The 21,650-nt window shown below is 25.0% G+C and overlaps 1 protein-coding gene across 1 annotated transcript in view; it reads right to left on the bottom strand.

The window, feature by feature from the left end:
- LOC117177404 (rho GTPase-activating protein 1) overlaps positions 1-19,152 on the bottom strand; it is a 28,060-nt gene extending 8,908 nt beyond the window's left edge. Inside the window, exons 1-7 of the mRNA XM_033368058.1 lie at positions 18,934-19,152; positions 18,184-18,291; positions 11,915-12,061; positions 7,029-7,209; positions 6,366-6,584; positions 2,579-2,677; positions 2,301-2,488 (exon numbers count right to left, since the gene is read on the bottom strand). Of these exons, the coding sequence (XP_033223949.1) occupies positions 2,301-2,488; positions 2,579-2,677; positions 6,366-6,584; positions 7,029-7,209; positions 11,915-12,061; positions 18,184-18,291; positions 18,934-18,982 (991 nt within the window). The 5' untranslated portion in view covers positions 18,983-19,152. The remainder of the gene's footprint in view (positions 1-2,300; positions 2,489-2,578; positions 2,678-6,365; positions 6,585-7,028; positions 7,210-11,914; positions 12,062-18,183; positions 18,292-18,933) is intronic.
- Between the last annotated feature and the right edge of the window lie 2,498 nt (positions 19,153-21,650).

The raw sequence follows: 21,650 nt of genomic DNA, 5'->3' as shown, positions 1-21,650 counted from the left end.
AAATATATGTGTCTCAATTTTTTCTAGTGTCGAATAGTCTCAGTTATTGGCCGTTGAAAAGCAGTGTACCGGTAGTGGCGTTTTGGCCGTTTAAGGGTTAATAAGTCTAATTCTCAAGAAAAAAATTAAATTTCCCACGAAAAAGATAAATTTTTAACAAAAAATGTAATAGTTCAATTATCAGTGAAAAATAAATTATTTTGAACCAAAGAGATGAATTTTATATTAAATTGATGAAATATCCATAAAAATAGTTCAATTTTCAATCAGAGACGAAGGTTCTGTCAATAAGACTTGAAACAAACATTTTTTTAACTAAAGTTTCATTTTCAGCCAAGTGGTTAATTAAAAAAAGTAATACTAATTAATTTTCTACAAGAAAAGGACGAATTTCTAACAAAATGAATTAATTTTTGATCAAACAATAGTTAAATTTTCAATCAAAAAGATCAAGTTTCAACTAATAAGACTAATTTTCTACAAAAAAAGACGATTTAATATTGAACTGGATTAGGTTATTTCTTGCCTAAAAAAATGATTACAAACCAAAAATAACGATCAATCTTCATCTCAAATAGTTTATTAAAAAAATTGATAAACAAAAGAGAAATTTTCAATAAGGCTAATTTTTAACAAAAATGTAATAGTTAAATTATCAGTAAAAATTAATAATTTTTAACCAAAGACATGAAAGATCGGTTAAAATGATAAACCTTGAAACAAACGAAAATATTTTTTAAACAAGAGTTTTTTGATTTTCAGTAAATTAGTTGAATTTCATACAAAAATAATTACTTTTGTACCAAAAAGGATGATTTTGTAACAAAATAAATTATATTTGGACCATACCGTTGAATTTTCAAATAAAAAAGATAAGTTTTTAAGCAAAAAAAGAATAGTTAAATTTACAGTTAACAAATTAATTTCCAACAGCAAAAAAAAATTATTTTCAAAAAAATAGTTCAATTTTCAATCAAAGTTATGAATTTTCAATTAAAATGATTAATCTTCATCTGAAATAGTTTATATAAAAAATTGATAAACAAAATATACATTTTCAATAAGGCTAACTTTTAACAAAAAAGTTGCATTTTTCACTAAAAATAAAAATTTTCAACAAAAAATTAAATAGTTAAATTATCAGTGAAAAATAAATCATTTTTAACTAAAAAGAAATGAAACCTCGGTTAAAATGATAAACCTTCAACCAAAACAAAATATTTTTTAAACCATGGTTTCATTTTCAGTCAATTAGTTGAATTTCAAACAAAAATAATTTTCTACCAAAAAGAAAGAATTTGTAACAAAATAAATTTTTTACTAATACGTTGAATTTTCAAGTAAAAAAGACAAATTTGGAAGCAAAAATAGAATTGTTAAATTTTCAGTTTAAAAATTAATTTCCAACAGCAAAAAAAACAACAAATTTTCAACAAAATAGTTCAATTTTCAATCAAAGTTATGAATTTTCAATTAAAATGAAAAATCTACACCTGAAATAGTCTATAAAAAAATTCGTAAACAAAAGAGAAATTTTCAATAAAACTAATTTTCAACAAAAAATTTAAGTTAAATTATCAGTAAAAACTAATAATTTTTATCTTCATCTGAAATAGTTTATTAAAAAAATTGAGAAACAAAAGAGAAATTTTCAGTAAGACCAACCAAAAATTTAATTGTTAAATTATCAGTAAACTTTTTAACCAAAGATATGAATTTTCGAGTAAACCGGTGGAATATTCATCAAAATATGTTGTTTAATTTTCACTCAAAGAGATTATAGCTCGTTTAAAATGATAAACCTTGAAACAAAACAAAAAATTTTTTTAACAAGAGTTTCATTTTCAGTCAATTAGTTGAATTTCAAACAAAAATAATTTTCTACCAAAAAAGGACGAATTTGTAACAAACTAAATTAATTTTGGACCACACCATTGAATTATCAAATAGAAAAGATAAATTTTTTAGCAAAAATAGAATAGTTAAATTTTCAGTTAAAAAATTAATTTACAACAAAACCCCGAATTTTCAACAAAATAGTTAAATATATGATAAATAACTATAAATATAAAGCTACAATTGGAAATTTAAAGTATTGTTATTCAATTTCATATTACAATTTTTTAAATTTATTCGCTGTCTCAAAAAAAAAAAGAATCCCTGAAACATCCAGGATTTTCCAGTTATAGAAAAATTCCTTGGAAATTCCAAGTTTCCCAGGCGATTAGACACCCTGATAATATTCCGGGGACATGGTATGATCAATTTCTTAATGTTTAACCATATATTATAATTTTTACCTTCTGGAGTTCTAAGAAAGTCGACACACTGCCGTACGATCGGTGGTATAGGGTCGCCACCGTTGTTTTCTTTGATAAACTGAAGACTCGCTCCGAATTGAGTTGTACAAACTGGCGGTGCTATTCCACTCGGAGCAGGACTCGGAGGCAAAGTCTTTCTGTTTTTAATCATTAATTGCTCGTCGTGTCTGTAGCAAAAAAAATTTGTTTTCTTTAATTTAGCCTCTTTCTAATTAATTACTTCAAGATTTTTATTCCAGAAGAAAAGAGAAACTTACTCTAAGACTTGAGACGGAATGATAAGTTGATCGAGATTGATGTACTGTGCCAATTCTTCCAAATAATTCACATACATCATCTTTCGACCGAACTTGGCGCTGTGTGAATCAGAATCATTATTAACAGGTCGTTAATATCTAATTATCTAAATATGTAAAAAAAAAGATCTATTCATATATGTAAAATTAAAGAACTGTTCTTTTCATTTGTAAAAGTAAGTTTGTTCAAAGATAAGTAATTTCTTACTGGTACACGTTTCGAGGGATTTAATTAATATCTTTAATTTATAATAATTTGAAAAATTATATTGCAAGATATTCTTGAATATACTATCACCATCAAATAATTAAATAAATAATGCCAAAAACATAATTATTTTTTCTTGAATTTTTCCCTAAAGTCTAAAAATTCAAATTTGGAATTAAAGATATTTTCCAGTTGGCCCATACATCGTGCAAACAACAGAGGAAATAAGGAGTTTTTTAAAACGAAAATAGGGAAATACATTCTTTTTTGTAAAATTAATCTCGTGAAAATATTGCATTTTCAACAATATAGATGATTTTTTTTACCAAATAGTATTTAAAAAGAACGAAGTTTGAACAACATAGTTCGATTTTTAATGAAAGAGATGCATTTCCCATTAAAATGATAATTCTTCAACCAAAAAATACATTTTCAACAAAATACTTTAAATTTTAACCAAAAAAGATTACTTTTCAACCAAAAAATGATTAGTTCAATTTTCAGTTAGAAAAACTAAAATTAAACTAAAGGGTTAAATTATAAACTAAAATCATGGAATAATCAATTAGATTAATTAAATTTGCAGCTGAAAAATTAATTTTTAAGAAAAAACAACGAAATTTTTAACCAAATAGTTCAATTTACAACCAAAGACATGAATTTTCAAAAAAATACAAGAACTTTGAACCAAAAAAGATTAGTTAAACTTTCAGTTACAATATACAACTGTATTAGTTGAAAAATTAATTAAAAAACAAGAATTTTCATCAATATAGTTGAATTTTCAACTAGAATATTTAAATTTACGATTAAAAAAATGTAATTTTTAATACAAAAATTCAATAAAATATTTCAATTCCCAACCAAAGAGATGAATTTTCAATTAAAATTATAAATCTTCAATCCAAAAAAAAAAAATAATTTTCAAGAAAAAAGTTTAACTTTCAACCAAGTAGTTGAATTGCCAATAAAAAGGACGAATTCTCAACAACATATCGTTGATATTTTAACCCAATAAAAAAATTATTTTTAAATTAAGAAAAAAGAAAGTCTCGTAATAAATAATAATAGTTAAAATTTCAACCAAAAACGATAAATTTTCAACAAGAGATGAATTTTCAAGTAAAAAATATTTTTTCAGTCAAGAGAAAAAAATTTCAACGAAACTATCGAATTTTCAAGCAAAAAGATTCATTGTCAACTCAGAATATTATTTTTCTACCAAAAAGAAAGAATTTTCAACGAAACACATGAATTTTTAACAAAATATTGAACTTTTAACTAAGCCAGATAAATTTTCAACCAAAAATTATATTGTAAAATTTTCAGTTAACCCAAAAAGGCAAATATTAACAAAATATTCAATTTCAACCAAATAGAAACAAATTTTTAATAAAAAAAGTTTAATTGTTTATCAAATAGTAAAAGTTTGCAGTCTGCAAAGATGAATTTTACAACTAAAAAGACGAATTTTCAACAATATTTGAATTTTGTACAAACCAATTATATGTTAAAAAAATATTTTTTCATTTAAAAATTGCATTTTCAATAAAAATGTTAAACCAAAAACACGATGTTTTTTTAACAAAATAGTGGAATTTTCAACAAAATAGCTGAATTTTAAACTAAAAAGATGAATTTTCTATGCCTAAGACAGATTTTCTAACCATACTAGTAAAACCAATTATTATGATGCTACTTTTGTAAATGTAAAATTTTGTATTTTCAACTGAATAGTTCAATTTTCAGTTAAAAAAATATATAATATTTTCAAAAAATAGTTGAATCCCTCACTTTAAGGATAAAAAATAGTGTAATTAAATTTTTCAGCTATTAAAAATTAACTTCCAGATTTATTTAAAATGTTATCTTTTAATATTCAAAATTCATATTTATTTATCGCAGGTTTCAAGTTTTTCCCCTCTTTTCGCAATTTTCCACTTAAATGCGAACTAAATTTTCGAACCAAATAAGAAAATCAAAATATTTTTGGTTCAAAGTTCATCTTTTTCAGTTAAAAAGTCCACTATTAAATTGTTGTCAAAGAACTCATCTTTTTTGGTTCAAAAAATTGATTATTAGGTTCAAAATCAAATTATTTGGTTCAAAATTGAACAATTTGATTAAAGAGTCCTTTTTGGCTTGAAAATTCAATAATTTGATTGCTACTTCATTTTTTTCTTGACTAAAAAATTTGTATTTCATTAAAAATTCAACTATTTTAGTAAACATTCATCTTCTCGGGTATAAAATACATCTTATTCTGTATAAATTTAATCTTTTTTTGTTAAAAATTCAACTGCCTGGTTATAAATTAATCTTTTTTGGTTGAAAATGAACTTTTTTGTTGGAAATTCAAGAATTTGATGGTAAATTTAATTACTTGGATTAAAACTGTTGTATTTTGCAGAAAATTTTTCTTTTTTAGGTTAATCTAACTGTCTTTTATTTTAAATTAAAATATATTTTTGATCATGTGTCAACTATTACATCTAATTTTGCAAATTCATTTTTTTATGTTGAAAATTCAAACTCCTTGGTTAAAAGCTTAACTTTTTTCTTAAAACTTTATTATTTTGGTTAAAGATTCCATTCTTTTTGTTAAAAATAATATTTTTAACTGAAAAATGGAACTACTTTATTGAAAATTCAAGTCATTGGTTGCAAATTAACTTTGTTTTTGAATATTCATATTCTTAGGCTAAAAATTCAAATGTTTTATAGGAAATTAGTATTTTTAACTTAAAAATTCAACAATATGATATAAAACTAATTTATTTTTGCAAAAAATTCTTTTTCAAATAATTTGGTTGAAAAGGTCATAACCACGCAATTAAAATTTTTTCAGAAACTTACGAATTTTTAAAAAGATTTATAAATAATTACACCTCTATACGCAATTTTACGAAAATGTAAGTCTAAAAAAACTAGATGTTTTTCGCATTTTGTTTTTAGAACATTGAAAAATTGTACACACAATTTCATATGAAAAACTAGAAAAATCTACAACATAAATGTTTAGATTTTAATAATTTTCGAAAGTATTTTAAAGAAAATTACAAATTTCTTTAAAAAAGGTAGAAAGTGTGCAATTTGAAAAGCTATATTATCAATATTTGCATAATTGTATAAAATTTGAATGTATTGTGTAAATTAAATAGAATTTAGGCAATACCACACAAAATTAAACCAAAATCCTTCATATGAAAAATTAATCCCTCAAAGTGGATGTCATTCTACGGAAAATTATGAAAATCTCAGATTTTTTATTATCGATTTCTGTAAAAAAAACTATTCGAAGTCCAAAATGCATTACTTAATTCTAAACATATCTCACTAATATTATAAAATTTAAACAAAATTATGGAATTATAATCATATTATTTTTATTATTGACAAAAATCCATGAAGTACTGAAATAAATATTAAGACTTTAAAGTAGATGCAAATAAAAAAGTAAAGTAATTTTTTCAAAATCCCATGCTTTTTTCAGGTTTTCCAGGTCTTGTAGAAACTCTAAAATTGAGAAGAAATAATTACCTGATTGCAGGTTTGAAGATCTGCCAGACGATTCTGATGAAATTGGTCGGATGTACTAAGTACAGGGCTTTCAAATTTTTCTTGTACTTCCTGTCGAATGCCTTATAAGCTTGCCATAACCAGGATAAGGGTGGTTTATTTTTCGACGTAAGGCCATGGTGGAAATAAACTAAACTATAATCTTGCTCCACGAATGTGTCCAAAGTATGTGTTAAATACCTAAAATACAATTGAATTCCATTACATATCTGGACCACATTTTAATTAAAGATCTAACTTATATTTATATTGGCGAAGGGAATTAATTAAGGGCAATTGGCATTTTAACTAGGAAATTCTTAGAAATTTACAAAATAAAAAACACAAACGATGATAGAATTTTTCCTTGTAAATGTTTTTTGATTTTTTTTAAAGTAAAAAAAGAGGAAAAAAATAAACAAAATGCGGAGGTTGCCTTCTTTCTATTACCTCTTTTTTATTTATTTATTTGAACTGAGACATTTAAGAGTGTGTTGTCCAAATGTGAACGTTAAATTCTTGGTTTCTTTAATTTCTGAGAATTTCGTATTAAAATTTGAATGTTGGGCGTTAAAGAAGAATTCAAATTTTGATTTTTTCGTAACTTAATTTTAAAAATTTTGATTGACATTTTGTTTTACGCACCTGAGAAGTTTTGCGTGATTAAAAGCTTCTTTGCTGACAGGAGGTAATTTACATGCAGATACTACAATTACTTTTCGCCCGGCACTATCGTCACCAACGACCTCGACAATTCCGTATCTTGAAATATCTAAGTAATCTTCCTCGTCTGCAAGCTCTTCGTCGAGAGCGGCGAGATCAGCAGCTATAGAAATTAAAAAAATATATTTATTTTAAAATGTAATTTCAAAAAATAGCAGAATTTAGAATAAAGTTCACGTGAAGCTTTGAAAATGACTCATGCAGACTTCACAGTTCAAATTACTTTCAAAACGGGGGAAATAGGGTTATTTTATAAAGAAAGTAGGGGAATGGTAGGAGAATAAATTATTTTAAATAAAATTAATGTAGTTTTATATTCCTAATGTTTTAAGTCAACGTATATTGCAATTTCAACAAAATAGCTGAATTATTAACCAAATAGATTAATTTTCTATACCACGAAAAGAATTTTCAACCTAAAAAGTCGAAATTAACAAAAAAGTTCAATTTCAACCAAGAAAGAATAATTGTCAACCAAGTAGTGATCAATTTTTAATAAAAACGTTGAATTTTTAATCAAATTTTAATTTTTTAATCAAATTTAATGAAATTTTCAACCTATAAAGATGAATGTTAAAACTAAAAAGACGAATTTTCAACAATATTTGAATTTTGTACCAAACAATTATATTTTAAACTAGAAATATATATTTTAAATAAAAAAGTTCATTTTCAACTAAATCGTTAAACCTTCAATAAAAAAAATTATTTAAAAAAAAACAGTTAAATATTCAAAAAAAACTTCGATTTTAATCGAAGTTAAATTTTCAATAAAATAGTGGAATTTTCAAACTAAAAAGTCGAACATTAACAAAAAACTTCAATTTCAACCAAGAAAAATTGATTGTCAACCAAGTAGAGATCAATTTTTAATAAAAACGTTGAATTTTCAATCAAGTAGTGAAAAATTTCAACCTAGAAAGATGAATGTTCAAATTAAAAATACGAATATTCAAAAATACTTGAATTTTGTACAAAATAATTATATTTTCAAACCAAAAATATATAGTTTCAATCAAAAAGTTCATTTTCAACTAAACCGTTAAACCTGCAATAAAAAACTACTTTTTAAGAAAACAGTTGAATGTTGAATAAAAAAATTTCACTTTTAATCTAATTGTTAAATTTTCAACAAAATAACTGAATTTTCAACCAAAAAAGATAAATTTTCTATATCCAGATATAAATTTTTAACCTAATAAGTTAAACAATTTTAGATTTTCCTATTCAAAAAAATCTTTTTCAAACGAACTGTTTTATTAACAATCAAGTAGTTCAATTTTCAGGCAACAGAGACCAATTTTCAATAAAAATGTTGAATTGTTAATCAAATAGTTCAATTTTCAACCTAAAAAAATGAATATTCAAACTAAAACGATACATTTTCAACAATATTTGAATTTTTAAACAATAAAGAAAAAAAAACGGACCAAATTGTTGAATCTTTAAGCCGAAAATACCAATTTTGTACAAAACAATTCTATTTTGAAACAAAAAATATAACATTTCAATTAAAAAAGTTAATTTCCAACCAAATCGTTAGAATTTCAAACAAAAACAAGATTTTTTTTAACAAAACAGTTAAATTTTGAACATAAAACTTTATCTTTAATCAAACAATTAATTACTGAATCAAAACAGAATAATCTTTAACAATAAAATTTCATTTTTAATCATACAGATTGATTTTTAAACTAAAAAGACAAATTTGGCACTCAAAAAGATTTTTCAGTCAAGAAAAAATAAATTCTACCAAATCATGAAATTGTGAAGCCAAAAGACGAAATTTCTACCAAAAAATTGCATTGTCAGTAAAAAAGTTAATTTTCAACCAAATATTTGAATTCTCAACTAAAAATATGACTTTTTAACAAAATTGTTAAATTCTCAGCAAAATAATAAAATTATCAACCAGAAGAGTGGAATCCTGAACAAAAAATACAATAGTAGGCTTCTCATTTATAAAAAGATTAACTTTCAACAAAAAAAGACTTTTATAACAAAACATGAATTTTTAATCCAAAAGAAGAAATTTTCTATCTAAAAAGACAAATATTCAATAAAACCGTTGAATTTTCGACCAAAGGAAATTTTTTTGGACAAAATAGTTGTTTTTTCAATTCGAAAATACCAATTTTGTACAAAACAAATATACAAATTTTCAAACCAAAAATATGAATTTTCAATAAAAAAAAGTTCATTTTCAAATAAATAGTTAAACCTTCAAAACAAAATAGCAATTTTGTAACAAAAAATTTAATTTTCAACAAAAAACTTGATTTTTAATCAAACAGTTTAATTTTCAACAAAATAGTTGAATGCGACACACAAAACAGATTTTAGATAAAAGTTTTAAGCCAAAAAGATAAATAATCTATAGAAACAGTGGAAATTGTGAAATTTTTAACAAAATAATGAAATCCTTGACCAAAATTTCTATAAAAATTTCAGTTTTTATCAATCAGTCGAATTTTCAACTAAATAGTTGAATTTTTACCAAACAGTTTAAATTGCAAGCCACAAAAAGAGAGATTTTTACAAAAAAATTTATTTTCAACAAGAATAACAACATATTTTCAACAAAACAGTTAAATTATGAACTAAAAAAATAAAGAGGTTCGTTGAATTTTCAACAAAAAATTATGAATTTTGTGAATGAAAAACGTAATACTTGATGCCGACAAAAAAGTTGAATCCTGATCCAAAACAGATTAATTTTCAATCCAAAATTTGCATTCTTAACCAAAGAAATCAATTTTAAAACTTAAAATACAAATTTTCAACTAAAAAATATTTTCAGCCAGGAAAAAAAAAGAATTTGAAATTTCAACAAAATAGTTGAATTCTTAACAAAACAACAAAATTTTCAACCAAAAGAAATGAATTCTGAATCAAAAATACAATAGTGGATTTTTCAATTTAAAATCATTAACTTTCAACAACAAAAAATGACTTTTCTACCAAAAGATGAATTTTCAATCCTAAAGGACAAATTTTCTATCTTAGAAGATAAATATACAATAAAATAGTTGAATTTTGAAACAAATAATAGAATTTCTAACCAAAAGATATTAATTCTGAGCAAAAAATATAAATAATAGACTTTTCAACAAAAAAGATTTCCATAAAAATAGTTATATCCTCAACCAAAAGCGTTGAAATTTCAAACCAAAAACATAAGTTTTCTACAAAAAAATACATTTTTAAAGACAATAACAACACATTTTCAACAAAACTGTTAAGTTTTTTTATTTATTTTTATTTATTTATTTTTAATTTTTAAGTAAGCAGTTCAACTTTAAACGAGGTAGTTGAATTTTCAACAAAAAATTAAGAATTTTGGGAACGAAAAACGTAATAATTGATACTTCAACCAAAAGAGATTGATATTTTAAGCAAAAAAAAACAACAACAAATAACAAAAAAACAATGCCATTCAATAAAAAAGACGAATGGTCGACAAAATAGTTGGATCCTGAACGAAAACATTAATTTTTAATAAAAAATTTGCAGTCTTAACCAAAGAGATCAATTTTAAAAATTAACAGAAAAATTTTCAATTGAAAAAGATTTTCACTCAAGAAAAAAAATTTAACCAAATCGTGAAATGCTCAAGGTAATAAGACGAATTTCCTACAAAACAATTTAATTTTCAACAAAATAGTTGAATTCTTAACAAAATAATTAAATTTTCAACCAGAAGAGATGAAGTCTGAACAAAAAATACAATAGTAGGCTTCTCATTTTTAAAAAATTAACTTTTAACAAAAAAGGAATTTTCTATCAAAACATGAATTTTTAATCCAAAAGAAGAAATTTTCTATCTTAAAAGACAAATATTCAATAAAACAGTTGAATTTTCGACCAAAGGAAATTTTTTTGGACAAAATAGTTGATTTTTCAATTTTGAAAATACCAATTTTGTAAAGAATACATCCAAATTTTCAAATCAAAAATATAAATTTTCAATAAAAAGTTCATTTTCAACCAAATAGTTAAACCTTCAAACCAAAATAGCAATTTTACAATAAAAATGTTAAATATTCAACAAAAAATTTCATTTTTAATCAAACACCAAACAAATTTTAGATAAGCGTTTTAAGCCAAAAAGATCAATTATCGACAGAAAGCAGTTGAATTTTCAACACAACTACTTTCATTTTTTGCCTAAAAATTGAATTTTCTACCAAACTGTTAAATTCTTCACCCTCAAATATAAATTTCGAAGCAAAAAGTTGATTTTCAACCAAAAAGTATAATTTTCATCGAGATTGTGGATTTTTTAACAAAACAGTTAAATATTCAACAAATTATTTAAATCATCAACTAAAATCGTTGAAAGTTCAAATCAAAAACATAAGTTTTCTATAAAAAGATTCTTTTTTTTTTTTTTTTTTAATCAGTCGAATTTTCAACCAGATCCTGAACCAAACCAGATTAATGTTCAATCAAAAATTTGCATTCCTAACCAAAGAAATCAATTATTGGGTTCTGTTAATTGAGTTCGCATTTAAGCGAGAAACCGAGGAAAATAAGAATTCTTGAAAACGGGGGAAAAGAGGAGAATAAAGGAAACAGTGCGAAGTCTGCTAATTGCATCCGACAACACTTTATCGACAAAGTATCAAGGTCTTGCTTATGACTCAAATTTCTACTTTTTATTCCTTGATTTTCACGTATTGTAATTTTTAACGAGCTAAAAAGATAGTTGTGCTTTTTGCTGTAATAGATTATTGGGACCGAAGCCAATATTCTTTGCCCTTCAGTGACATTTAAAATTTAATATAAAGACATTAAAGGTCACTTGCCAGTCTCTATAACAGGGGCATCTACTAAAGCTTCCTCGAAGTTTTCCTCGATCGTACCATCACTTACTGGACTCTCTAAGTAGTCGAGGCCTGTACCAACTCCACTTGCACTCAAATCCAAATTTTCTTCCAAAAGAAGCTTTGCGGCTGTTGTATGCAATAAACAATAAACAATTAAAAGCAAATTAAAGACTGACCCAAAAAAAACGTATTTTTTCGCCTCTTTTCTCGACCTCGTAAATTTGCTTCCAAATTAGTTTAAACAAAAGGTCATGATGATACTTTAAAGTAGAGGAAATATGAAAGTGAGCATAGGTTTTATTTCGGCCACATGACGAATGAACCTTAGTAATTGACATTGTGTTCGATATCTCACAAAATACTATCAGTATCATTTCTCGAACAAATTTTTTCATAGTTTTTGTAATTTTCTGAGCAAACAAATAATGTAAATGAGTATTATTAGTTATTTAAGAAAATATCTTTTACCTTTCAGAACTATTGGCCTCTAAATAATTAAAAACTTTTAAAACAAATGTACATTATTTTTGGGTAAAATCTAATAGATGTTAAAAAATAGCTATATATAACAAACAAATTGATGATGCCAACATTTTCTATAATTCTGAATCAGCAAAAAAAAAGTACAGGAACATTGGACTTTTTTGGGCATCAAATTCATGAGGTCGAGAAAAGAGGCGAAATTTTGGGTCACTCTTTTTTTACCTTTTTGGAGAAAAAGATCTACTTTTAGATCCTTATTCTCATATTTTGGTAAATACTGATATTGCTTACGAATCAATAATCAGTAAAAATAATATTTGTTAAATATAACAATTTATTAAATAGAAACAACAATTCTTTGAATTGCGTACCTGCAGTTCTGAACGTTCAAATGAACGAAATATTTTTTCCGAATCTATTTGATCTATTTTCTAACTACAGTTTTAAACAATTCATTTCACAAGTTTCTTTTTAAATCTATTATTTATATTTATTATATCTTTTTGAAATTCCCTGACCAATTTTTCATTTTTTCTGACCATTATAAATTTTTCTTGCAGATATGAAAACAATAATGTTAATAGAAACAAAAAATTAATAAATAGATTTTATAAGAATCAAATCAACCCTTTCTTCGACCCTCAATTTAAATATGAGTAAGATTGTTGGAACTTGAACCATTATTTTGATTTTAACCATTTTAAAATTCTTGCTAGAGAAAAAATACATATAAAAGACGCATAATAGAATCAATTTTTATAAAAAAATATCACAATATTTCGATTAACTTACAGGCAGAAATGATGAATGTCAACAAAATATATTAAAGTATTATGAAATAAACAAAACCAAGTTAAAATTACAGTTACTTTGGCGTGCTTTCCTCATTTTCAGTTCCTTTAAATGACGCATTTTTGTAGTTGTCCGAAAAAATTATCAAGATTCTGTTTTTCCATCAATTGAGATGTAGATACTCAAAAAAAAGCCTCTTCAATTTTTATGAAGCTTTTATATGATACGTTTTTGTATATTTTAAATATATTATAATATATGAATACGAATATATAATGAATATATTTTGAATTTTGTATATTTTGAATATTCTTGTTTTTTACGTGAAAATAAGGCACAGGTATTGTTATTTCTTTTACTTTTTGTTTAAAACAAATTTGCAATTACATATAAGAAACTTAATATGAACATTTGTTCAATTTTTTTCGGTCTTACCATCAAGTTTGAAATAAAAAAACAAGGAATAATCCGAGTCAATAATTTAATCAAAATATAAAAATTCTTTCACATTTTGCGACTTTCGACCTCAATCTGTCGCTCATCCTCATGAAAAATTATACCTTATATACCATTTTTAAAACATGAAAAATTGTGGTTCGATGCAAAAAAAAATGAGATGGCTTGATATCAATTTCCGAAACACATAATGTTTTAATTGGGAAAATCTCAAAAAATTAAAAGAGGCTCCCAATAATTAAGGTTACATTTTAAAATATTTGAGCGAACCAACGATAGTCAAACGACAGACAAGCAGGTAATCTAATTAATTTAATCAATTATTCCTTGTCTTTTTATTTCAAACTTGATCGTAAGACCGAAAAAAATTGAACAAATGTTCATATTAAGTTCACTATTTGGATCGATCGGAGAAAGAAATTTTGCTTCTTAATACTGAGAATTTGTTTTAATTTTGACATATAATAAAACGATCGTTATTTATATTTTATTTAGATTCTCTGAAAAAGGCACGCAGTGACAGCCGAAACGTCAGAATATTAATAAACGAACTTTACAGTAATTTCATGTTTATTCTTTAATTTAATGAAGACAGTAAGACCTAAAAAAATTGTACTCATATAAGCAAAAAATGCTTATATAACTATGTATTGAAAACTTAATGACAACATTCACACAGAATTTGATAAGAGATAAACCACAAATTACGTAAGACATACATAAAATACATGAATTTTCAACCAAATAATTGAGTGTTCAACTCAAAAAGATAGATTTTAACAAAAAATGTCATAATTAAACTTTCAGTTAAAACAATTAGTTATCAATCAAGAAAAAGGAATTTTCATCAAAACAGTTAAATTTTCCACCATAGTGATAAATATTCCATAGAAAAAATTGAATCTTAACGATCAGTGTAATACTTAATACTTTCGCCGAAAAATAATTTAATTTCAAATCAAAAACAGTTGAATTAAGTCAAATAAATACGATTTTTTAACAAATTAGGTGAATCCTCAAGTATAACAGAATAATTTTCAAACCAAAATAATTAACTTTCAACGAGAGTTCAATTTTCAAAGAAGAAAGATTTTTCATTCAATAAATGACAAAAACATTATACAAAATGTTGAATTTTCCAACAAAAAAAAATGAATTTCCTGCAAAGCAGATAAATTTTCAACTAAAAAAAAATGAATTTTCAAATAGTTGAATTTTCAAACCAAAAGATGAAGTCTCGACCAAAAAAAGTAATTCCAACAAAATAATATGAATTTTTAACTCAATAAATTCTAGAGCTAAACACATGAATTTGTAGCCAAGAAGATTATATTTTTATCAAAATAATAATAATAATTATTATTATTATTTTCCATAAAAATAGAATTATCATATTTTCAGATAAGGAAGTTAATTTTTAACTGAAATTATCAATGTTCAACCAAAAAATTTAATGTTAACGATTAGTTGAATTTTCAAGTCAAAATGATTTTTTAACAAAATAGTTGAATTTTCAAGAAACTAATTAAGTTTTCAACAAAATAATTGAATTTTTAAGCAAATAGTAGAACTTCAAATATGAATGATGAATTTTTCATTCAAAAAAGATGAACGTTCGACAAAAAAATATAATTTTCGACCAAAAAAAATTGCTTTTCAACCAAATAGTTGAATTTTTAAGAAAATGATTTTGTTTTCAAGCAAGTAGTTGCACTTTTAATAAACAAAGATGAATTTCCAATAAGAAAAGTTAAATTTTCCCCAAAGTTTCATTTTCAACCAAACGATTGAACTTTCAAGCAAAAGATACGAATTTTGAACAAAATATATCATTTTTCATCAAAACACGAATTTTTCAGAATTCAGTTGAATTTTCTACCCAAAAACTATGAATTTTCGACCAAAAAAGTCGCTTTTCAACCAAATATTTGGATTCTCAATAAAATAATTTAATTTGTAAGCAATTAGTTGCACTTTTAATATAAAACGATGAATTTTCGATCAGAAACGTTGCATTTCCAATTAAAAAGATTCATTTTCAACAAAATAACTGAACTTTCAAGCAAAATACACCAATTTTTAATCAAATTCAATTTTTTAAATAAAGACACATTTTCCGGAATACAGTTGACAAAAAAGATACATTTTCGACAATACAAAATTTCATTCTTCACAGAATTCACAGATTCACAGAATAGTCGAATTTTCAAGAAAATAATTCAGTTTTCAATAAAACAGTTTAGTTTTTAAGTAAGTAGTTGAACCTTCAAAATTCAAAGATGAATGAATTTTAACAAATACAATTTTCTATCAAACAAAATTTCGACGACAATAAACTTGATCAGAATAGTTGATTTTTCTAGGACATAATTAAGTATTCGAAAAAACAGTTGAATTTTCAAGTCCTTGAACTTTCAATCAGAAAAGTTAAATTTTGAACAAAATATACGAATTTTAAACAAAATAGATCAATTTTCAATCAAGTAGTTGAATTTTTTAAATTAAAGAGACGAATTTGTCAGAATACAGTTCAATTTTTGTATCCAAAAAAAGTCGGATGTCCCTGATATTTCCCGACTATCCCTGACCAGTTTTAAGTTTTTGCGTACATAATTCGTCTTTGTGAAATTGTTGTGAATATTTCTAAATCTTTGAGATCCTTGAAATTTTAAAACCTTTGTGAAATTTTGAAACCGTTGTGATTTCGTTGAAATTTTTTGAAGTATTTAAAATCTTTGTAAAATCTTGGAATTTCTGTGAAATTTCAGAATTCAAAACTTTCTTCGTAAATTTTTGAAATCTTAAAATTTTTTGTAAGATCTTTGAAATCCCTAAAATCTTTTGAAATTTTTATGAAATCTTTCGTTAATCTTTTTTTGTGAAAAACTGTTGTGTTCGTGTGTAATCATACAAATCATTTGAAATCTTTTCAAAATTATTGAAAGCTTTTGAAATTGTTTAAAACCTTAGAAAAGTTCTGAAATCTTTCATATCTTTTTACATTTTTTTAATCCTTGAAATATTTTGAAATCCTTATAAATTCTGAAATACTTGTGAAACTTTTCCTATATCTTTTGTATTTACTTGAAATTTCTGGAATATTTAAACTTGATCAAATATCTTGAAATTATCTAATAAAAATGTGAACTCGTTTAAAATCTTATGGAATTTTTTTGTATTTTGGAGTCGAAATTTTATAATTTTATTTTGAATTCTTTGCAATTCTTGAAATCTTTTGTATTTGTTCGAAATCATTCAAATCTTTAAAAATATTCCAACAACTTTGAAGTTATTTAAAAGCTTTTAAATGATTTGAAATATTTAAAATTCTTGTATTCTTTTGGCAACTCTATGAAATTTTGATGAAATCTTTCACACATTTATCAAATCTTTTTCTATTCATTAGAAATCATTGCACATCTTTGAAACGTTCTGAAATCTTAGAAATCCGATTTACTATACTCTTATTAAAACTTTCTGAAAGGTTAAAAATCTTTGAAATCTTTTGAAATGTCTTAAACAAATTTCAAGTCGTTTACATTTTTTTAAATCTTTGAAAGTTGGTGCACTGTACCCTTTTTGATATCTTTTAACATTTTGAAATCTGTGAAATTCTTAAAATAATTGTGAAATATTTCTTTAATATTTTTTTGTGAAATATTTTGTGTTCGTTTGAAATCTTCTCAAATTTATTGAACCCTTTTGAAATGTTTTGAAATTTGGTGTAATATACCCTTTTTGAAATCTTGGAAATTCTTGAAATCTTCTAAAATCCTTATGAATTCGTTGTGAAATTTTTTGTTTTCATTATAAATCTTTAAAATCTTTGAAATTGCTTAAAATATTTGAAATTTGGTGTAATGTACCCTTTTTGAAATCTTGGAAATTCTTGAAATCTTCTGAAATCCTTATGAATTCTTTTAAAACCTTTCGAAATCCTTTAAAATCTTTGAAAATTTTAATTTGTTGAAAGTTTAAAAATTTTTGTGAAACATTTAAAATCATTATGAAATCATGTCCTTTTTTCAAATCTTTGAATCCTTTTTAAGTCTTTGAAATCTCTGTTAAATGTTCAAAATCCTTTTAAATATTATAAAAGCTTTTAAATAATTTGAAATATCGTAAAATCTTTAGAATTATTTTGTAACCTTTTGAACTTTGGTGTATATTCAAAAACCGAGTCATCAAACCCTTGAAAACTATTTAAAAAGCAAAACAAAAATTCAAGGTTCTAGTGAGAAATTTAAGGAGATTTTCGGGTTTTCAAGGTTTAAAAAAATTCCAGGTTTTCAAGATCGCTGAACACTCTGTATAAATAAATCAATATTTTAGCCCTGCCACCAGTCAAATTTGAACGCTCAGAACTTCAACCACATCAATCTCTTCTTCTAGCAAAAAAATTTGACGGCACCAAGGAGAAAAAAAGACAAAAAAAAAAGATTTTTGGTGCTCGAAAGCATGATCTTTTTATCGATCCATTTATTCAGTAGAATAATGAATATGAATGAGTTCTTTACCATTGGCAGAAGTGGCTTGTAGTTCGGTGTCATCAAATTCCAAATTTGGCTCGTAATCGTGGTAATCCGAGAGACTAGGATATGGGTCTTCAGAATCATTACCTATCGCTACCGCACAGAGGAAGCGTCAATACAAATATTCTTTAGAATTTGGAAAAAGACCGTCGAAACTCCCGGGTGGAGTCGCGGTTGCTTTATTTAACTAATAATATAATGTTTAAAACTGAAATTAACCAAAACAGATCAAAAGTACTCAATTACGCTTACATTCCTAAAACAAAAATCAAAACCTTCAGTAATAAGTTACTTAAAACTAAAAACTTATCAAAATCATTACCAAAAAGAGTCGAGCAGATCAAATATTAGTAGAATAATAAGGCAAAGAAACTGCTCAAACGCCCTTTATTTACATAACCTTTCTCGATCTTTGCTCCGATTTGCATACTGAAACGATCGTGAAGGAGTTATAGCTTTGAAAATCGATACCGCGTTAGAATTGTCAGCCAAATTGTGAGTGAAAGTGAAAAATCAAAATTGGGGAAGCGTAAATAACAAGTACGTTCGTCAAACGACTGGCGCACAGCAGTCGATATTTTCCCCGAAAAGTCCAATTTTTTTGCCCGACTATAACGGAGAACGAAAGTGTAAGTATTTTTTTCAGATACGTGGGCGAGCGGTGAGAGGAATTTGTTTGAATTAATGACGTTTTGACATCCAGGACAACATCACGCACTCACACTCAACTCTCACCTGTCAAAACTCGAGCGGGACTAGGCGTCGGTTGATATTCCATTTTCATACGAGCCCTCTTTCAACCTTTATTCATTATCGCCAAACCTTTAGTCATTATTTCAGCACGATACTTCACGATATTTCACGTCACACTTTCATCGAAGATCTAACGTTAATCGGAGTCAAAGCTGTCGTAAGAACTGTCGAACGACATGAACATCAACTTCGTCACCATACGATGACCATACCATACGTCACTCCCTTTCTCTATCCTTTTCGATTAAGACAACTTCACGCCACTCCTTGGTTGGCCAACGTGTTCGATAATTCGTCACACGACCGCGCCTTTTAAATTTGTAGGCGGGAATTTCTACTTTTTACTAATTTTTTCATGAAACAGTTGCATTTTCAAGCCAAAAAGACGAATTTTCAACCAAAGACTGGAATATATTCAGCCCGAAAATACAAATTTTCAATAAAAAAGTTATTTTACAACAAAATAGCTTCATTTTAAACTAAAATTGTGAGCCTAGATGAAAAAAATAAACTTTTTACAAAGTAGTTTAACCAAAAAAGATTTTAATTTGAAATCTAAAACATTCGAATTCAACCTGAAATATCTTTTTTTTTCATTTTTAACCAAAGAGTAGAATTTTCTATCAAATTGTTCAAATTTCTAGCCAAACAGACGAACTTTTTATAAAACAGTTCATTTTTCTCTCAAACTGTTGAAATTTTAAGGGGAAACAAATAATTATGTAGAAAAAAGTTGTATTTTAAAATATAACTTTTAGAGACGAAAAAATCAAATAAAATCAAACATTTCTTTAATTTTCAACAACAAAATTTATTTTCAATAAAAAAGTTCAATTTTCTCCCAGTGTTCTTATTTAAAGCTAGAAAGGCTAAGTTTTTACAAAACAGTTATACTTGTATCCATAATATAGATCTTTTTTTAAGAAGGTCATAATCAGCAAAAAAAGTTGAATTTTCAACAAAAAAGTTTGAGTTTCAATAAAAAAAAAAATGTATCTTTAATCAAACAGTTAAATTTTCTTCCAAAGTGTTCAAATTTCAAGCTAAAGGGACCAATGTTTAACAGAAAAAGTTAAATTTTTAAACCTGAACTATAAATTTTGTAGAAAAAAGTGCAAATAGTTGAATTTTTAACCAAAAAAGATTAGGATTCAACAAAAAAGTTCATTTTTAATAATACACTTGAATTGTTAACCAAATAGTTCAATTTCCTATCAAACTGTTCCAATTTCTAGCCAAACTGACTAATTTTTTATGAATAAATTATATTATATTTTTATTATAAACAAAAATAAATAAAAAAAGTTCATTTTTAACCAAATACTTGAATTTTCAACAAAATGGTTGAATCCTCAGCCAAAATACATTAATGTTTAACCATTAAAAAAAATCTACAAAACAGTTGGATTCATTTTTAATCAAACAGTAGAATTTTCTCCCGAATTGTGCAAACTTCCAGCTAAAAAGAACATTAAGAAAACAGTTATGCTTGTAAACCTTAAATATACATTTTAAAGAGAAAGGATTTATTTTCAACCAAACAGTCGAATTTTCAACAAAAAATTCATTTTTAATCAAACAGTTGAATTTTTTGCCAAGCTGTTCAAATGTCAAGCTAAAAAGACCATTTAAAACATTTGTATGTATAAACCTAAAATATAGATTTTAAAGGCAACAGTTCATTTACAACCAGATAGTTGAATTTTTAATCAAATGGTTGAATTTTCTGCTAAATTGTTCAAATTTCAAACAAAACAAGATTATAATTTTCAGCAAAACTGGTCATTTTGAAACAAACATTTGAATTTTTTCCAAGACTGTTCAAATTTCAAGCAAAAAAAAGACCATTTTTGTACAAAACCGTTATATTTGTAAGCCTAAAATATAAACTTTAAAGAAAAAGTTCATTTTAAACTGAACAGTTTAATTTTCAAAAAAAAAAAATCTTTTTGAATCAAACAGTTGAATTTTCTACCAAAAAATAAGAATAATGTCCAATAAAATAATTGAATCCTCAACATTATTGATCCTCAATGATTATTTTCGAAATTTTAGACTGCCTCCCCCCTCATTTTAAGGATGCGTAAGATTTGTATTACCCCTAGTCACTATACACTTCCTACGTAAGATTTTATTTACTCAACTCAATTTTTTATTATGCGCTTCATTATTTAACGGATTTAAGGTTGTAAAAAGATGTAATAACATTTCAAAATATTTCAGAAGAATATTAAAAAGATTTAAAAGGAGTTTACGAATTTTAACGGATTTGGAAGGTTTCATGGGGTTTCTAATTATTTTAGAAATTTCAAAAGATTTCAAGGTATATCCACAGATTTGAGAGGATTTCGTAAAATTTCAAATGATTCAATGGAATTTCAAACTCTATCAATTAGAATCAGTTAAGATTTCTACTAATTTCAAAGAGTAACTGAATTCTAGCTATAAATCAGTTAGTTGTTACTGATGACTCAGTAAAAATTACTATTGCATCAGTACAAATGGCTGATCCATAGCTAGAATTCAGTAACTGATTGAAATCATTAAACATTTAAAATGATTTTCAGGGATTAAGAATAACGTTAATGGATATATTTTGTCGATAAATCTTGTGAAATATGTACTCAGTAATCTCAAAAAAATTGATTAAAATTTTGCAAAACAACTTAAAATTCGTAGTTCTTTTAACATTTATTTAA

Source organism: Belonocnema kinseyi, chromosome 7, assembly GCF_010883055.1.
Source record: "Belonocnema kinseyi isolate 2016_QV_RU_SX_M_011 chromosome 7, B_treatae_v1, whole genome shotgun sequence".
In the NCBI taxonomy this organism is placed as follows: domain Eukaryota; kingdom Metazoa; phylum Arthropoda; class Insecta; order Hymenoptera; family Cynipidae; genus Belonocnema; species Belonocnema kinseyi.
This window is presented reverse-complemented; position numbering and strand designations above follow the sequence as displayed.